Consider the following 11,960-nt stretch of genomic DNA (forward strand, 5'->3'; position numbering starts at 1 on the left):
CTTCCACCTGCCCTGCACCACGAGTGTGCCGGGTTTTGCGGGTACGTAGTACGGAACAGCGGAAGTAGTGTATGGTACCGTATCGAGATTCAGCCAGATTACACTGTGGTGTGGTTTCTGGCTGGCTTTTCTGCTTGACTTAGCGCATCTGCAGAACGGACCACCAAGCGTTGTTCTTTTTCATCCTTTTGCCGGGTGTTCACTCCACTCGCCCAACGCTTTTGCCATCCACTTCGACGGCGGGTCTGTCGTCGCCCTCGTTCGCCTCTCTCTTTGGCTGTTGATGATATCTGCACGAGCCACTGTGGATCGCGGCTAGCGTCTGTCGTCTTGAAGGCAGTCCTGGCCGGCCAATTCCATTCATTTTACCACCTTGCAGCCGGCCCCGTCGCGCGCAGGTTTGAAGGTTTCGATCCAGTCGAGCCAGTCCAGTCGCAAGTCGCAACAAAGTCGCCAGTCGCAGTCGCACTCCCGTACGGTCTTGTCACAACGGGTCGACCGACCCAGGAGTGCACTGACCATCCAACCTGGTCTAGCGCCAGTCTTTCTCAACCTCTCGTTCACGAATCTTTTTTTCTCTTCCACCTCTTCTTCCTCTCTTCTCGTCGTCACGCCGTACTTCACGTCTCTTTTTTCTTCCCTCCTCCCCCCTCCATCAACGCCGAATCCGCTGGGGATCCCGCATACCGACGAGCGACCAATTCAGTTTTGCGTCGTTCACGAGAGGATTTGGGTGCACTTTCAACTCTTCGCTGTTTTAGGTCGAATAACGAAGAGGCGCCTTTTGCAGGAGCGGTCTTTTTCCCAGCCAGGGTGCGCTCTCAGTGTTTTGCCAGTACTAGTGGTATCGAGACCCTCGACGTCAGACTCAGCACGGCATCACATCCCCCTCGGACAAGTCGACACGACCACAGGTTCATCACTGGAGGACATTGTAACGTCGTCATCAACATCAACATTACCTTCACCTCAGCGTCGGTACCTGCCACCTTCGACTTCGTCTTCACAGGTTAGTGTTTTTTAAGACCCCAATTTCGTGTCTTTCTTCCGGTCGTCCAATCCAATTTTGGAGTCCGCTGCACGTCTTCAGCAATCATATTGCAAGCAGTCGACCACTACGAATACACTCTTTTCTGCCGAACGCAACACTTGGTCATGGAAAACTAACCTTGCCTCTCACAGCCCCTACACATTCTCTACTCAACGAGACCTAATACTCCGGAATCTTGCATACCGGATACAGAGCCCTTGAGTCAGAACTTTCCGGTCTTCTTGATTGGATCACGACGACTTCTTTGCTCGCAACATCAAAAAGGGGTTTCATCCAGGATCACTTGTTGCTTGCAGGCATTTTCTTTTGCGACGACTCAAAAGTTTGGTTTTCCTTTGAACTGTTTTTTTTTTCTGACGACCTATTCGACGACTTATGGCCAGACCATCTCACTAGATCTCGATCATTCTCAGCATTTCGAGATCCTCTCCCCGCCTTGAGCCTTGCAATTCTCCCGGGTAGTAACATCCCCGTATATTCATTCAAGCTCTGATCCCGGACTCATCCATCCCTCACCTCATTTTCAACTTCAAACTCAAGTCTTCGACTACCCGCCGCCAAAATGCCCGGAGGTGTTTGCGCTGTTCTCGACTACGAGGTCGAGCTGATGGCCGACTACGTTTCCGAAATGGCAACTCGAATTGTCATGCCGCAAAGTGCCGTCAACACCGCTTTCAGGAAGTTCGTTTCACAGATTCTCACTTCCACTCGGCTTCCCAGCACTACCATCCTTCTCGGCATGAATTACCTTGCCAAGCGCGTCAACATGATGAAGGCTGCCGGCCAGACCACCCATAACGAAGGTCAGATCTGGCGCATGTTGACCATCGCGTTGCTCCTTGGAAGCAAGTTTCTAGACGACAACACTTTCCAGAACAAGTCCTGGTCCGAAGTGAGCGGCATTCCCGTCAAGGAGCTCAACACTCTGGAATATGAGTGGCTTGGTGTGATTGGCTGGCGGCTGTATGTCAACCTCGATGAGAGCGAGGATTACAACGCCTGGTTGGCGAACTGGAAGGAATGGCTGGAGGCGAAGAAGTTGCAACAAGCTCAGGCCAACCGCGAACGTCTGGCATCCCTCGTGCCTCCTATCAAGACCGACATTTCCCGATCTCGGTTCTCCTCGGCTTGGGAGCAGAAGCAGATTGCCGAGTATGAACGGCTATCGAGCATCAAGCGCAGCCAAACCACTCACGCTGCTTATCCTCGGCACGAGCAGTCCGTGTGGGGTCATTGGTCGCAGCAGCAGGCTCCGTTGACGCCCCCCGACTCTGGATACGGAACGCCCGAGTATGTCAACTCGGCGACATCCGTCAACTCCCACTACAACGAGTGGTTTGATAGCGCCGTCAGGGACCATTGCCAGACGTCTCGGCAATACCAGCAGCCTGCCTCATACAACTCATTCTATCGCGGCCAGTCGAACCGTCACCAGAACAGCAATTCGGGGTACTGGAACTACACTCACAATGTGTGGGAGCATTCCCTTTCCGGTGACTGCAACTGCGCCACTTGTATTGCTGCGGGCAACTCGCCTCCGTACTTCATGGGCCACAACTACGGACAGCCGGTTGTTGGCTAAATTGCCAATGCCACTTTTCGCGGTTCGACAATGCCATGAGCTTCGGCGTTTGAGTGGTCATACATCATGCACGGCTTCCACCCAAAGCTGTGCTTCCTCGCTGCATTTTCATCTGGTGCAGGTTCTTTTGCAGGCACAACGGAGAATTCATACATTGCATTCAGATACCCCGATCGACGCATGGACCGGATCGTTTGCGCAGCCCAGAAGGCCATACTCCTTCAGATTCTGCTCCTAGCAGAATTCCCACCTCTGCTCATCTCCATTTCGCATGCATGAGCGCATTGCCACGGTATGGGAAACATGGGCAACCGCGACTTATATCCATATGCGGGATACAAACTTTCACGGCTCCACTCGTCATTGATTAATGACTTTCGTTTTTTTTTTCCCTAGGTATATGGTTCGGTAATATTCATAAACCGGCGTTCTTGGATTCCTATACCATTCGGTTTCGTTCACATTCGGCATAGATGCGACAAAAGTTTTTCTTGTTTTCTTCAACACACGAGACGGGCAACTTGCTACCGCAACGACCGCTACCCTTTCCTTCCTGGCTTCGGCAGCGTCGAGTTAGGGTGCGAAACTCAGCAGACAATGGCACCAACGGCAAACATTCGATACCTCGTAACAATGGGTTACTCCCGTTCGAGAGATGCGATGTGGTCGATCTCGCGACAGCTCACAGCAAACACCGCTCAACCTGTTTCGGCTTGAGTGATAATCGACATCACCTTGGGTCGAAGCCAGTTGCCCGAGCTTGTTTGTTTTATGTTTTTTCCCCCCAGGGTTTTTTTTCTTCCTCTTTTTTACGTTTTCTGCATCCACAAAAAGGGTCGTTTGGTCCACCGCAGCCGGTCAGTCACATAAGCAGGCCATCCTTCGCGCGGCGTCTCCTATCAAAAGTACATTCGAGGCCTTACATATATGAAAAAAGCTTGGAGGTGGGCATGGTACATATTTGCTTTCTTTTTCACCCGGTGTGGTGTGTTTACAGGATGGGGGTTCATGAGGTCGGAAAAATTGAGATGAGGCTGCTTTGCATTTTTGCGGACAAAAAGGGGGGCTCTTGCTGTTTTCTTTTTCCTTTTCTTTTCTTGTGTGTCGTTTCCTACGTTCAACCCCATCTTCTAGGTTGCATGTCGAGTTACCCATGGGTGCAAGTCAAGGGGTAGCCCCATGACATGCGAACTCTGGTACCTGGCGGCAGATGGATCACGTTGTTTTCTGTTTGCCATAACCATGGACTTGAGGTGGTGGTGGTTTTATCTGATTTTGGTGTTTTTTTCTCTTGTTTTCTTCTCGAAGATCGGCATTTGGTTGTAGAGTGGGGAGACTTGCAACTACGTTCAAAACGGTAGACGGGTTCGTTTGGGGTTAATCTGGCCGTCGTGCCAGTAGGGATGGATTTTGTTACCCGCGAAATACCCTCATGATTTACGAGCATTGCGGGCGTGTGGAGAGTGGAGAAGAATGGGATGATGAGAGGAAGCAAAAGATGATTAAAAACCGGGCATTGCGAGTATCAACTCGCAACTGACGGGGCCGTTCAGCAGCTGCTGGATCGAGATATCAGTGGACCTGACCACAGTTCAAAAATTTCGGGGACATGCATGGTATCGGACAGATTTTGCTGGAGATAGATCGGGGCCGTCGCAAAGCAGAGGAGCAAGGGGCATACAATGATGAGCGAACAAAAAATGTTCAGCACATTGGAAGCACCTCGAACCATCAGTTTTACAATGTTCCGATGAATAAACATGAAAAAATTCCGATGAACCAATCACAACTACCTGAATCTTCATGTTGTGCACTGTCGATGTTCTGTGACTTTCTTTGCTTTCCTGCACAATCCAGAGACAGTTGTTATGGAGGATGTGGTCAAGTTGTGAAGACCTCGAACATCGAGCTGGGAAAACTGAGGGTCAAGTAGTGCAATGCTCCACTCTCCCTACTGTGATTGGTCGGCTTCGAGACGACCACCAAACGCTGAAGAGTACCGAGGGTCTGAGACTCACAACTCACAAGATCAAAACAATCCAAATCTTGGTCCATTTCATCGGTTTCTTCAATAGTCGAAACAGTCCCCGTGACCCTCAATTGGGTGTCAAAGCCATACTGAAAACATCCCATCAAGGCCAGGTGATTCAGCGGAGATTCCCTCAACCATCTCAAGATCCGTTTATACAACGATTCCACACGACCCCTCTTGAAAAGAGTATTGAGATATGTCTTCGCGCTTTGTCTCCGCTGGCGCCATCAACCCTTCTACGGGAGAGGTGACAGCCTCGGCGCCCGTCACGTCATCGTCATCGTCTTCCATCTCACATCCCGCGCCTTCATCAACAACCCATGCCACAACAACCCATGCCACAACAACCCATGCCACAACAACCCATGCCACCACAGAGTTAGCACCAACACCAGCACCAGCACCATCCAAAAAGTCCCAAGAGTGGCTCGCCGTGCAAGCCGAACTCGAAGCCAAAAAAGCCGGCACCGGCGCCGGCACCGCACCCGTCGGCATCGGACCCAACGGCCAGGAACAAAAATCCCTTTACGAAGTGCTCCAAGCCAACAAGGCGGCCAAGCAAGCGGCGTTTGAAGAAGCCAACAAGATCAAAAACCAGTTCCGGGCTTTGGACGACGACGAGATTGAGTTCCTGGAGGGGGTGGCGGAGCGGAAGCGGAGGGAGGAGGAGGAGAGACGGAGAGAGGAGGAAGGGGGGTTGCGGAAGTTTAGAGAGCTGCAGAAACGAAAAGGGGGCGAGGAAGGGGATTATGGTGGGCAGGCCGAGGATAGTGATGAGGGGGGGTTGGGGGAGGAGGAGTTGATCTTTATGAGCGGTGGGGCAGGGGGAGGAGGGAGGAAGAGGAGGAGGGGGACAGAGGCTAAACGATTGGTGCCGGGGGTGAAGAGGGTTAAAAGTAATGGGGAGGAGGGGGAGAAGACGGCGGCGGCGGCGGTGGTAACGGAGGAGAGAAAACCGGAGACGAAGTCGGTGGTTCCTGAGCCAGCCAAGTCTGTGGCTACGGTTACAGCTACGGTTACATCTACGGCTGCGCCATCTGCGAAGAAGCCAGTCGGTGGACTTGTTTCGTATGCATCGTCGGATGAGGATGATGACTGACTGAGCATTGTGAAGGGAAAATCAAGAATTAACACGGGCACCAGACAAGGCAGGGTTGACTTGATTGACCTGTTTTATTCAATTTGCTCGAAAGAGGAGCCTCATTATATGCTGTAACATCGTGATGTAAGATGAATAGGGAGATTGGAGATATATCGTCAGTCTCCTCTAAAGAGCAACCGCTAACACCTGACCCTTTTTAATACAACACACCCAGCCAGCAAATAGTCCATACATACCCAACTTTTCTGAAACGCTGCTCACAAGTATTCATACACTGTAATCGCAACATGTACCTCTTTTAAAATCTTGTTTGTACATGAAAATGAAACCTTAGCTTCTGCATCAACAACACCCCGCCTACTCAACATCCTTATCCTCCAAAGGGACAAGCTTCTTCTTGTTAAAGGCCTTGTCGACGCCCCAACGGTACATCTGCCTGAATGACCCCTTAATCCAGCCCTCGACCTCCTCCTCAGGCACCTTGATCTTGCTTACCCGATCCTCGTCCTCGGGCGTCAAGGCAAACCTCCTCATACGGTGCGCAAGTCTGGGGTCCATCACCACTGGCTTCGTGTGAATCTTCTCCGTCACCTCCTTATCAGCATCGGCCTCATCCTCCTTCCACACCTTCTTGGGCCAGTCCTTCTCCTCCCACTCGAGCTCCTTCGCCTGCTCATACTGCACCGAATCAGCAGAGGGGGCGTCCGTGTTGGTTTGTTGCTGGAATTCGCGGTAGTGTGCCAGGCACACAGCGGCAACTTCGCGGCCGATATCGTCGGCGAGCGAGCGGCGGTTGAAGAAGCGGACCATACGCGTGGGGGTGTTGAGAAAGCCGAGAATGTGAGGCTCACGGATGGGGATCGAGGGAGTGAGCTCCTGTGGCGTCAAGGGGTGGAGGGTCTCGGACGGGTAATCGGCGGTGGTGTTGTATGGCTTGGGTTGGGGTGGGCGCTTGGGCTTCGGGGCTTCCTCCTCCTTCTTCTCCTCCGCAGGTTTCTCCTCCGCGGGCTTATCTTCTGTAGGTGCGCTACCCTCGACCGCAGCGGGCGCGGGTGTGGGAGGGAGCGGCGCAGGCTCAGCGGGCGCGACCAGCGGGCCCAACCAACCCTCATGCAGTCCGCGGAGGTACTCCTTCCATGTGTGACGGCCAATGACAACGTCGCCGCGAACACCGTCGTAGTCCTTGATGCCGCGCTGGTGGCGGTAGATCTCTATCATCTCGTCCTTTGTAGGCTCGCGGTTGGGGTCCTCCTCTTCCTTGTTCTCCCAGCCACGGCGCACCTTGCGCACTCTTTCTGCGACCACGGCGCGCACGTCGCCTTCGCGGCGGCCCTGCACAAACTCCCAGTCTAAGCCACTGGCGGCAAGGACAGGCTTGACGTATTCTGTGTAGTGATCCTGAGCGACTCGCAGGTAGTCTCCGGGAGGAGCGGAGAGGTAGATGGTCAGCTTGCGCGGCTGTTCAAGACCGAGCTTGTCGGTGAGAGGTTCGACAGCCAGATGCTCGACGGCGTGTCTCCATTTTGCGATGTTTCGCCTCTTCTCGCGGCGGTCGTAGATGATTGCGGCTGTGATGGAGGCCGAGATGGTCCAGAAGATCATCCAATTGCGGGAGGGAAGCTTGCTGGGCAAGTTGGGGATACCGAGCATGCGGAGCGCCTGGTTCTGCGGCCTGGGTGCTTTCGGAGGAGGAGGAGGAGGAGGCTAGATGTATGGTGTTAGCAGCCATCAGAGGTATACTTGAATACGAGGAAGCCGGAGTGTAAACATACTGTAGCCGTAGCTGTAGCCGGAGCGGCAGGCGCCGCAGCGGACGCCGGGGGTATCGGATCGGACATGGTGCAAGTTGGTTGCGCTGGGTATTGCTACTGCTTTAATGTATGTCGTGTGGTGATGGGAGTTTGCGCAATTACGGGCGCATGCAGCTAACAGCGCGAGGGTATTGTATAATGGAGAGCTCGTGGGTTGCTCGCCGCGGGTCGTCACAGGCGGCACACTTGGAAAGACAGCGAGGAGGGTCCGTGATGATTACGGACAGTGACTCCGTAGGAGCTCCGTCGCGAGGACCTGGGGCCGGTGCAGCGGAGTATCCGACTGCCAAAATTCCCCAAACACTTGCTTATCTCGATAAGCCGATAAGACACTCCCGCGGCATCCAGATCCCGTCTTCATCGCGTGTAGTCGCTTGTGCACGGGCCATATGCGAGAGAGTCAATCGCACGTCATGTCTCATTAACACTTGCCTTTTGTAAGTGAGTGCCGGCAGACCAGTACGCAGACTCGACAATTAACGTCTGCAATAAATGAACGGAAAACTGCCTCTTTGAAAAATCCAAGACGGCCATGTTCAGATATCAATTTCAACTTGAAGTTGTTTGCCTGCCATCTCTTGAGCCCATTGAACCCCGTCCTTTCAGTCAGAACTATAGGCACTTTATAAAGCATGTGCACGGGGAACCCGAGCATGTAAGTCTGGCCATCGAGGTATTCCATCCTCAAATTTTATGGCTTCGATGCGTTCTTCTTTACTGAATCATCGTAGAAATGGATGGTTGCCCACTCCCCGTTGTGTCTGTCAACTTGTAATTCTGTGCTGTCCTGTCAGCAATGCCTTCCTGTGCAACGGACAGGACTGTTCGAGACGCTGCAACCCCTGAAAGAGCAGGAGCTCTGAGGGAAGATGCGGTGTCAAATCGCGCTAAGGGTGCTTACCCCACCTGCAGCTCCACTGGGACGTGCCCAGCCAGTAATAAATTCAAGGACCGCCGAGCCCAGCGTATCGATGCCATCGAGGTCCAATGCCATTTCAGTGAGCTTCGACACTCTGGGGATTGGTGTTTCGGTGTGCTCGTGAGGCAAAAACAAAAAACAAAAAAAAAACAACCCCAAACAAAAACCGGATGAGCGTCCGCTTCTTTGTCTGAACACCCCCAGCTCCATTGTCTGCTGAAAACTAAAGATGTGTTGACTGGTGAGAACGATGAGGTTGCAGTTATAAGAGTCTTCATTCACGTTGGCCAATGGCCCCTTCCCGTCTTTGAGCTCACCATGCCCCAAACATGGGACCCCTCTTTCTACAACAACTGAACCTCCTTATTCCTGGGGATTGTGTAACAGATTCACAACAAGTCGTTTCTCCTGTGGCCAAAACTCCAGAACAACAAGCATAAACTTGAGAAGATGCTCCTTGTCTGTTTATAACTTGATGTTGTCTTTCAAAGGTGATGAGACTATTTCTTGTCATCAGAGTCTCTTTTGGTCACTTAAAGATATTGTTAGCAAGGCGCCCCACCTGCTTCTCCTGATACGTCCTCCGTTCTCCAAATTACAGCGCTCTGAATCGCCTCCAACGCTCCTGTCAGACTCCCGTCACGCTTTTGCTTCCACTTCCACATCGACTGCACGTTCCAGCGGGCTACGCCTCTGTCACAGCACACTTCAGACGGTGCCACTCCCCATAGCCAACCCTCATTCGACCCTCGTTGGACCCTGGTCCCAAGAAAAAGCAACCTCCTTTCCTCCCGTCTCCCCGTATCCCGTCTTGTACAGACCCCTTTCTCTGCGCAAACATCCCATCCATCGGTCCAGGAGCTCGACTTCTGATCGTTTCTACATCTGCCGTCCCTTGAACTCTTGCGCCCGTTCCCAATCTCGTTCCCACCAGACCCAGCTCGCTTGCGCATTTCTCGCTACATACTCCCGGTTTCCATCCACCCTCAGCAACCCACTGTTTACTTCGACGACAAGGTAGAGGTAGCGAACCGCTAAAGATGGACAACAACAACAACAACAACCGCCCACATCTCAACCTGGGCATCAACGACACCCGCATGGCCCCGAACGATCGTACTTATCCCACCACCCCGTCGACCTTCCCCCAACCCGTCTTCCCAGGTCAACAAGCCGGTGGCGCCCAGGCTGGCCAGCAATACAACCAAGCCTACGCGCAGCAGTCCGGCCAATATTACCAACAGAACCAGTATGCCAACCACTACACCCCAGGTGCCGACGACGGCTTCGCTCAAGCTTATTCTAACATTGATGGTACTAGCAATGACCCCAACACCGGTCTCGCCCACCAGTTCGCCCATCAGAACATTGGTGGTGCCGGAAGAGCTTCTCCCTACGGCTCTCGTGGCCCATCTCCCGCTCAGCGCCCTCGTACATCCGGAAACTCTGGCCAGCAGCAAACCTATGGCAGCTATCTGAGCGCGCCCATGCCCTCGAATGCTCAGCTCGAGTTCGCTCCTGCCCCCGAACGGAACCCCGACAGATATGGCCCCAATGCGAACAACAACCAGAAGAAGTGCTCGCAGCTGGCCTCAGACTTCTTCAAGGACAGCGTGAAGCGCGCTAGGGAGCGCAACCAGAGGTGAATGCTGCAGCGATGCGCTGTTGCCCCTACATCCAGCTGCGAACGGTACTGACACATCACGTAGACAGAGCGAGATGGAGCAGAAGCTCGGTGAGACCAATGATCCCCGCCGTCGCGAATCGGTTTGGTCAACCGCCGGCCGAAAGGAGGGCCAGTATCTGCGCTTCCTGAGAACCAAGGACAAGCCCGAGAACTACCAGACCGTCAAAATCATCGGCAAGGGCGCTTTCGGCGAGGTCAAGCTGGTGCAGAAAAAGGCCGACGGCAAGGTTTACGCCATGAAGTCGCTCATCAAGACGGAAATGTTCAAGAAGGACCAGCTTGCCCACGTCCGAGCAGAAAGAGACATCTTGGCCGAGTCGGACAGCCCATGGGTCGTCAAGCTCTACACCACCTTCCAGGATGCGAACTTCCTCTACATGCTCATGGAGTTCTTGCCCGGTGGCGACTTGATGACCATGCTGATCAAATACGAAATCTTCTCGGAGGATATCACCCGTTTCTACATTGCCGAAATTGTCTTGGCTATCGAGGCCGTCCATAAGTTGGGCTTCATTCACAGGTAAGCTTGGCCGAAATTATTGGTCTGCTAGATACTGACATGTGTGCGATTACAGAGATATCAAGCCAGACAACATCCTTCTCGACAGGGGTGGTCACGTCAAGCTTACAGATTTCGGTCTCTCTACCGGCTTCCACAAGCTCCACGATAACAACTACTACACACAGCTGCTCCAGGGCAAATCCAACAAGCCCCGCGACAACCGCAACTCGATTGCTATTGACCAAATCAACCTGACGGTCAGCAACCGTGCACAGATCAATGACTGGAGACGCTCTAGGCGTTTGATGGCCTACTCAACCGTCGGTACACCGGACTATATTGCTCCCGAAATCTTCACCGGCCATGGCTACTCGTTTGACTGCGATTGGTGGTCTTTGGGTACCATCATGTTCGAGTGCTTGGTCGGCTGGCCTCCTTTCTGCGCCGAGGATAGCCACGACACCTACCGCAAGATCGTTAACTGGAGGCATACGCTCTACTTCCCGGATGACATCACTCTTGGTGTAGATGCTGAGGCTCTTATCAGAAGGTGTGTAATTTCTCAGGTTGTTACTCATTGTTCACGTTGCTGACATCTTATAGTCTCATTTGCAACACTGAGAACCGTCTCGGCCGTGGTGGTGCCCACGAAATCAAGAGCCACGCCTTCTTCCGCGGCGTTGAGTTCGACAGCTTGCGCCGCATCCGTGCGCCCTTCGAACCCCGTCTCACATCCGCCATCGATACCACATACTTCCCTACGGACGAGATTGATCAGACGGATAACGCCACGGTGCTCAAGGCTCAGCAGGCCGCTAGAGGCGCCGCTGGCCCTGCGCAGCAGGAGGAAAGCCCAGAACTCAGCTTGCCCTTCATTGGATACACTTTCAAGCGTTTCGACAACAACTTCCGATGATTGCGCTACGTCTAATCGTTGTCTGAGTAATTGCCGTTGGGTTTTGGGGCGTAATAGTGATTGTGAAAGGGAGAGGGTGTGGCTGCTGGGCAGCAGTATCTGGGTACCCCTTATACTTGGCTTTTGCGCCTTTGCTAGCTCGCGGTGCTGTCGAAATGTTTGGTAGCAAAGGCGCTTTGCTGATAGTACGCGTATTTTTCATACCGCACATATGGCTGAAAACTGAAACATAATGTATGAAATGCATAGTTAGGGCGAGGAATTGGGAAGCAGCCTTGAAGGGAGCAAATGAGGGAGATCAAAAGGCAGCAAGAGACATGAATGTTACGTATGGCGTGATAATAGAGATGTTTGTATA

At 52.9% G+C, this 11,960-nt stretch overlaps 5 protein-coding genes across 5 annotated transcripts; 4 read left to right on the forward strand and 1 right to left on the reverse strand.

Moving 5' to 3' along the window:
- Positions 1-536: 536 nt before the first annotated feature.
- Positions 537-3,033, forward strand: SMAC4_00827 (uncharacterized protein). Its single transcript, XM_003349887.2, has 2 exons — positions 537-1,009; positions 1,183-3,033. The coding sequence occupies exon 2, from the start codon at positions 1,614-1,616 to the stop codon at positions 2,631-2,633; it is 1,020 nt and encodes a 339-aa protein (XP_003349935.1). The 5' UTR covers positions 537-1,009; positions 1,183-1,613; the 3' UTR covers positions 2,634-3,033.
- Positions 3,034-3,631: 598 nt separating this feature from the next.
- On the forward strand, positions 3,632-3,808 carry SMAC4_13488 (uncharacterized protein; the record flags this gene model as incomplete). The annotated part of the gene is made up of 1 exon (XM_066091437.1): positions 3,632-3,808. One exon carries the CDS (start codon positions 3,632-3,634, stop codon positions 3,806-3,808), a length of 177 nt encoding a protein of 58 aa, XP_065946484.1.
- A 1,053-nt stretch (positions 3,809-4,861) lies between these two features.
- SMAC4_00828 (uncharacterized protein) lies at positions 4,862-5,764 on the forward strand (the record flags this gene model as incomplete). The annotated part of the gene is made up of 1 exon (XM_066089499.1): positions 4,862-5,764. The coding sequence occupies one exon, from the start codon at positions 4,862-4,864 to the stop codon at positions 5,762-5,764; it is 903 nt and encodes a 300-aa protein (XP_065946485.1).
- Positions 5,765-6,124: 360 nt separating this feature from the next.
- SMAC4_00829 (uncharacterized protein) lies at positions 6,125-7,830 on the reverse strand (the record flags this gene model as incomplete). The annotated part of the gene is made up of 2 exons (XM_066089500.1): positions 7,540-7,830; positions 6,125-7,471 (listed from the first exon to the last, which is right to left on the reverse strand). The coding sequence occupies exons 1-2, from the start codon at positions 7,603-7,605 to the stop codon at positions 6,125-6,127; spliced, it is 1,413 nt and encodes a 470-aa protein (XP_065946486.1). The 5' UTR covers positions 7,606-7,830.
- Positions 7,831-8,911: 1,081 nt separating this feature from the next.
- SMAC4_00830 (uncharacterized protein) lies at positions 8,912-11,952 on the forward strand. The gene is made up of 5 exons (XM_066089501.1): positions 8,912-9,746; positions 9,819-10,139; positions 10,207-10,704; positions 10,760-11,236; positions 11,290-11,952. The coding sequence occupies exons 1-5, from the start codon at positions 9,538-9,540 to the stop codon at positions 11,600-11,602; spliced, it is 1,818 nt and encodes a 605-aa protein (XP_065946487.1). The 5' UTR covers positions 8,912-9,537; the 3' UTR covers positions 11,603-11,952.
- The last annotated feature ends 8 nt before the right edge of the window (positions 11,953-11,960 follow it).

This window comes from Sordaria macrospora, chromosome 3 (assembly GCF_033870435.1).
Source record: "Sordaria macrospora chromosome 3, complete sequence".
Lineage (NCBI taxonomy): Eukaryota > Fungi > Ascomycota > Sordariomycetes > Sordariales > Sordariaceae > Sordaria > Sordaria macrospora.

What these genes read in the sequence shown, in the direction of transcription:
- SMAC4_00827 (XM_003349887.2), top strand. Translation starts at nt 1,614, where the DNA reads ATGCCCGGAGGTGTTTGCGCTGTTCTCGACTACGAGGTCGAGCTGATG.
- SMAC4_00830 (XM_066089501.1), top strand. Translation starts at nt 9,538, where the DNA reads ATGGACAACAACAACAACAACAACCGCCCACATCTCAACCTGGGCATC. An exon ending in GCTAGGGAGCGCAACCAGAG is followed by an intron (nt 10,140 to 10,206) that starts GTGAATGCTGCA and finishes CACATCACGTAG; the next exon opens with ACAGAGCGAGATGGAGCAGA. An exon ending in AAGTTGGGCTTCATTCACAG is followed by an intron (nt 10,705 to 10,759) that starts GTAAGCTTGGCC and finishes GTGCGATTACAG; the next exon opens with AGATATCAAGCCAGACAACA.